General features: G+C 48.7%; 1 protein-coding gene across 1 annotated transcript; it reads right to left on the reverse strand.

Moving 5' to 3' along the window:
• Positions 1-273: 273 nt before the first annotated feature.
• Positions 274-2,656, reverse strand: RHOB (ras homolog family member B). Its single transcript, XM_074947539.1, has one exon. It carries the CDS (start codon positions 2,351-2,353, stop codon positions 1,763-1,765), a length of 591 nt encoding a protein of 196 aa, XP_074803640.1. The 5' UTR covers positions 2,354-2,656; the 3' UTR covers positions 274-1,762.
• Between the last annotated feature and the right edge of the window lie 3,751 nt (positions 2,657-6,407).

The raw sequence follows: 6,407 nt of genomic DNA on the forward strand, positions 1-6,407 counted from the left end.
CGTCTCCCTCCTGCAGAAGCTGATTTCTCTGGAAAGCTCCCCCAAAAAGGATACTCAATATGTTGCAGAAAATACACTTATTGCAGAATTCTGCCTCAAAAGATGTGCAATCCAAAGAACATGTACATCAAACCCTACCCATCCCAAATTTTATCTGTGAAAAAAATCACTGGATGCAGATAGTAGCTTCAGCTTTGTTCAGGCAACTCATTGAACCACAGGAAACTTCTCATGAATGTCATCATAGAGTCTTTTAATACTTTACATAAAAAACTGCATACACAGCTTATATAACCTTATGTAAACATCATATAAGTCTCATTGCTTTTGCCATGTCAGTTCATTAAAAATGAAACAAACCCCTAAACAAAAGAGTCTTAGTACCACTGTCAAAAAAGGGAAACCAAAATACCTCATAAAGACAAAAACAGATGGATAGGTTTGTTCTCTGAACCAGAGAACCACAAGTTTAATGGCTGCCTTGTAAAAATAAAGTTTAAATAAGCCCAAATACTTTAAACTGCTCTGGAAGGGAAGAGGAAGGAGCCAGTGTTTCCACTCACTTTTCAAAAGAAATACAGTGGTTTTATTTATTTGACATTTTTAAAAGAAATCCAAAACAGATGAGGTTACTATGTCAAAAGTGTTCATAATGCTACAGTGTTCTATGCATTTGACAAGTGTTAAAATTAAACAGTTAACACCCAGTTGTGCAAAGTAAGTTCTCACTGGAAAATAATGATTTTTTTAAATTAACCAAAGCAACACAATTGCAGAAGACAACTGTAACTGAAGGAGCAGGCACCCAGATAATACATGGCAACATTGGGCTTCTCCCCACCCTCTCCCATCATACTGTGACAGTCATCAGGAGATTGATGTCTAAGGAAAAGAGACAGCAGATCAATCTTTTCTAGTTCAGCTGGGTGACTTCTACAACTGGAGTCAGTTCAGCTCTTTAAACAGCAGGCTTTAGTCATTCTTGACTGCGCTAAGGAAGGGTGTCTGTTCCTCTCAATGACTGAAATTGAAGCTGGGCAGAGTAGTTTGGCACCCACTCCCCAGTTTACTTTAAATAATAAACACACCTTTCAGTATCCCAGTTCAAACAAAAATAATATTTAGGTATATACACACTGGATAACCCACCCCTCCCTGATGCCCCTTTTGATCCAAGTCCTCAAAGAGCTATGTTACACAGCAGGTACATCGGAGGTCAGCTCAGTCCAGGAAATCGGCCCCGTGGGAGGTGTTTGCTGCTGGTGGTCCGCAGGAAGTCTGAGAAATGCAGCCCCCACCCCAAAGCACTCAGGGCCTGGGGTAGGAAGAGCGCACACACGGGAAGGAGGACGTCTCTTCCAGGTGTCCCATGTGCATTGATCCCCGCTCACAAAGGAGACTGTCTTGGTGTTGTAGATGTTGGGTTAATAACCCCAGCTGGAGAGACGGGAGAGGAGCTGGGTCCATTCCCCCCACCCCCACCCCACCGCGGCCCTGCTGCCTAAATCTCAGCAGCAAGCGGTTTTTGGCTGCGTTTCACAGTCCTTGAGCGATTGGTTTGCAGGGGATGGCAGCAGCCTTGGTCTCTGGACGATGGGCGCCTCCCCCTCCGCAGCTCTCTCTCCCCCTGGGCAAAGCGCGTGGGTCTCCCCGCTTCACCTCCAGTGCGCGGCTCCTAGCAGGGGCAGCCTCCCCTCCCTCCCGTGCAGCGTCCCCCCGGTCCCGGCGGGCGAGTGACCCCAAGGCAGCCCCACGGCGCGCCCTATAGCACCTTGCAGCAGTTGAGGCAGCCGCTCGGGGCCCCGTAGCGCTTCTGCAGGGCGGCGCGGGTGGCCGTCTCGAAGACCTCGCGGACCCCTTCCTTGGTCTTGGCCGAGCACTCCAGGTAGTCGTAGGCCTGGATGCGCATGGCCATGGCCCGCCCGTCCTCGGTGCGCACGGGCTCCTGCTTCATGCGGGCCAGCTCGTTGCGGACGTGCTCGTCGTTGCGCAGGTCCTTCTTGTTGGCCACCAGGATGATGGGCACGTTGGGGCAGAAGTGCTTGACCTCGGGCACCCACTTCTCCGGGATGTTCTCCAGCGAGTCCGGGCTGTCCACCGAGAAGCACATGAGGATCACGTCGGTGTCCGGGTAGGAGAGGGGCCGCAGGCGGTCGTAGTCCTCCTGGCCGGCCGTGTCCCACAGGGCCAGCTCCACCTGCTTGCTGTCCACCTCGATGTCCGCCACGTAGTTCTCGAAGACGGTGGGCACGTAGACCTCGGGGAACTCGTCCTTGCTGAAGACGATCAGCAGGCAGGTCTTGCCGCACGCCCCGTCCCCCACCACCACCAGCTTCTTGCGGATCGCGGCCATGGCCAGGCTCGCCAAGCTCGCCTTGTGGTGCAGCAGGACGATGGAGGCGCCTTCTTCGCCACCCGCCCCCCTGCCTCCTCCTCCCTCTAGCTGTCTACAAGGCACCGTGGCGAGCTGGGATGGGCGAAGCGAGCGGGGAGGGGGGGTTGTCTCTCGCACCACGCGGGCTGGGGCTGAAACCGGATCGCTGCACCGCCGCTGTCTCCTCCCGGGGCCCCGGGGCTCTGTCGCTGCCGCGCTCTCCCCTGCCGGGCTGCGATGAAGCAGGGGGATCGCTGCACCGCCCCGCTCTGCAGGCTGCCTGCCTAGCTCGCCTCACCGCCTCCCGCAGCCGGGGCTCTCCGGAGGCAGCCCGCTGTCTCCTCGCCCTGTACGGCTTGCGTCTCTCCCCTGCCTCCGCCGCGCGCCTGCAGCCGCCTGAGGGTATTTTGTGGGGCAGGGTCTTGAGCAACGTGGACAGCGAGTGGCCCTGGCTGCCACCGCTCTGAGTCTGGCTCCACCAGTGCTGCAGGCTGCAGCTAGGCGCTGGTATATAAAGCGCCGGCTACTTTCTTAATATAGCCGGCCAATGGCAAGGCAAAGAGTGAGGTCATCTTTTTGAAGGCGCTCAGCCATTGGTGGGGAGAGCTGCAGGCACTTAGGCGGGGCCAGGCCGGCGTGACTGGCAGTCCACAATGAGGGAGGCTGCCGGCTCGCTGCAAGTGGGTGGACTGAGGTGGGCAGGGACTGCACCTTCCTGAAGGGTGGGGGTTAAAGGGGCCGTCTCTGCTCTTCGCCCCAGGGGCAGGTGCCGTCAGTGTTCTTCCCAGGAGGGGTCCCGCTTCTTGGGAGCTGGAGATAGGGTGACCAGATGTCCCGATTTTATAGGGACATTCCCGTTTTGGGGGTCTTTTTCTTATATAGGCTCCTGTTTTCGCCCCCCCCCCCAACCTCCTGTCCTGATTTTTCACATTTGTTGTCTGGTCACCCTAGTGGAGGATTGATTCCCCTTAAACTTTCCTGAATGGCATAGAAATTTCCCTGCCTCCCTCCCTCCAGTGCAGTGTCTCCACATCAGTGTTTCTCAGAGTTTCACTAGCAGCTGTGCTGTATCGTTCCGAACAGAGCTCAAGCTAACTCCTTCCCAGCCCCATCTCCCCTCACTCACGGACTGCAGTTGGTTATTGATACCAAACGTCACACTTTCCACATGCTAAACACTTATCAGGCTGCAAGTGATATGGAAGCAGATAAAGATACTTTGAGGGATCACCATTCCATCATGCCCCCCACCCCACAACCTGCCTAGGAATAAGTAACCACCTTCATGCCCAGTTTTGCCTTATTACCCTGTGCAAACATGGGCCTGCAATGAAATGCTCCATCTCTGACAGGATTGCACATGGTTAATTGATGTGCAGTGCACACAGCTTCCGTCATTTAGAGCTCTAATTAAAAATATTTTTCATTCTGTGCGTGTGAACAGTGAAACCTGCCTTAAGAGGCCACTGCAGGGACCAGCAAATAATAATAATAATAATTAGCAATCACACTGCCTAGCAAAGACCGTCTTTAGAGGTTGGACAAAATGGAACTGGAGTCCTCAGGGATTATTTTGAGTGGTTAGTTTAAAAAGTTACATTTAGATCACTGACTAATAATAAAAACAGGACCCATCCACTTCCCCCCTTCAAATATAGAGATATTTTTTCCTTTAGATCCTCATATGACAAGTTTCAGCCCGGAAGGAATATTTGTATGGAGGAATTATAAAACCCTAGAACTAGTAGACTTTAATTGAACTGCCCTCTGAATCTTAATTTATAGTAATATTAGTAAGTCTACAAAAATGACACGGCTTACTAGTGGTAAATGGCAGACACCAACAAACATTCTTATCAGGCACAAACAAGGATACCTGCTAACAACCGAAAAAGAACAAGATGTGCGCTGGACAGAACATTTCAAAGAATTGTTGTACAGGGAACTACCTAAAGAGGAAGCAAACATCCAGGAGGCAGAAGAAAATCTTGATATCAACACAGACACCGTAACTAAGGAAGAGATCATTCAAGCCATCAAATCCCTAAAAATGGGAAAGCTCCTGGCAAGGATAACTTGAATGCAGAATTGCTCAAGGTAAATCCTAAATTAGCAGCATCTATCCTGGCCACTCTATTTACATCAGTCTGGAAAAGGGAAAAAGTGCCAGATGAGTGGACTAATGGAGTTATAGTGAAGATACCAAAAAAAGGAACTCTCAGTGATTGTAATAACTGGCGTGGTATCACACTTTTATCTGTGCCAAGCAAAGTATTATATAAGATCATAGTCCAGCGTATATCAGAGGCAGTTGATAGCATTCTCAGAAAAGAGCAAGCTGGTTTTTGGAAAGGGCATGGGTACACAGACCAGATCTTCATTCTACGAAAATAATAGAACAGTTCTTAGAATGGCAAAGACAACTCTACGTAAATTTCATGGACTTTGAGAAGGCTTTTGGTAGCATTCACAGGACCAGCCTATGGAGCATTCTGCAGGCATATGGAATTCCTTTCTGTATAATCAACGTCATTAAAAGTTTCTATTTCAACTTTACACACAGTGTTGATCACAGTGAGCTCAGTTTTGAAGTCAAAAACAGGAGTACGTCAGGGGTGTATCATATCTGCAATCCTCTTCAACATTGCCATCGACTAGGTAATGCGGCGTACAAGAGAAGACATGCCAAGAGGCACTAAATGGACACTCTTCTTATCCCTTGAAGACCTGGACTTCGCAGATGATGTTGCTCTCCTATCACATATCCAACACCATATACAAGAAAAAACAACTCGACTCAATGCATTCAGCCAGCAAACTGGACTGAAAATCAACTGCTATCAGACAGATTTCATGACCTTTAATATTGCCTCACCATCACCAGTACAGATAGAGGGTTATGTTCTCACCAATGTAGAAACATTCACATACTTGTGCAGCACCATCAGCCAGGATGAGGGAACAAGCCAGGACATCCGGAACAAAATCAATAAAGCCAGGAACACCTTTAGGAGCTTAAATACAGTCTGGAAATCATCAAAATGCAACACCAAAACCAAACTCAAGATTTATCAGAGCTGCGTACTTTCAACACTACTTTATAGTGGGGAATGAGAAAGTATGACATGTCCAAACTGTCTTCATTCCATATAACCTGCCTCAGAAAAATCCTCCGTATCTTTTGGCCCAGAACAATGTCAAACCAAGATCTGTTGACACAGTGCAGCCAAGAAGATCTGAGCACCATCATTGCCAGGAGGTGTTGGAGATGGATCGGTCATGTGCTCTGGATGGAAACTGATTCCATCACCAGAGTAGCAATAAGATGGACACCTGAAGGCAAGTGAAAACGAGGCCACCTGAAAACAACATGGCAAAGAGCTGTGGAAGTCGAGCTGAAAAACCTGCAGCGCAGCTGGGGAACCATTGAAAGACTTGCCAGAAACAGACAGGAGTGGAGGAGCTTCGTCGCTACCCTAAACGCCAGAGGCATAGTAGGAACATGATGATGATGATTAGTAAGGTACGTTAATCAGTAAGTTAATATGGAAGTTAAACAAAAGGAAGGAGCAAGTGATGCAGTTCATCAATATTTTGATGATGGGAGCTATTGAAAGCCCTAAAATAGATAGCTATGCTGAGCACATTAAAACAATGCATTTTAAAATCTTACAACATGATGGGTACCCTGTTGCTATCTACTGTGCTGTACCTTGGCTGCTATTATTGCTGCTCATTGAGTTTCTCCTTAAGGTCTTGTTCCTGCAAACACTGACATACATGCTTAACTTATTCTATTGACTAATGACTAGAATTGGACTACTCATGAGCCCTTCCACTGCAGGACTGGGTTCAAAGTACCCTTTTGCTAGCCTGTTCAGACCTCAGTAAGTAGAACATAACTCCTAAGCCACAACTCCATATACATTGACCTCACATCACACTTTTTAAAAAATATGTAGCCATTTGCATATATAGGGTGGTTTGACAGGGTGCTTCCCTTAGACTATTACAGCAGTGTATTGTCAGTAGG

The sequence above is a fragment of the Natator depressus genome, chromosome 3 (genome assembly GCF_965152275.1).
Source record: "Natator depressus isolate rNatDep1 chromosome 3, rNatDep2.hap1, whole genome shotgun sequence".
Taxonomy (NCBI): Eukaryota; Metazoa; Chordata; order Testudines; family Cheloniidae; genus Natator; species Natator depressus.

Bases quoted from the DNA above. Each gene is read 5' to 3' on its own strand.
- RHOB (XM_074947539.1), bottom strand. From the start codon at position 2,353: ATGGCCGCGATCCGCAAGAAGCTGGTGGTGGTGGGGGACGGGGCGTGC.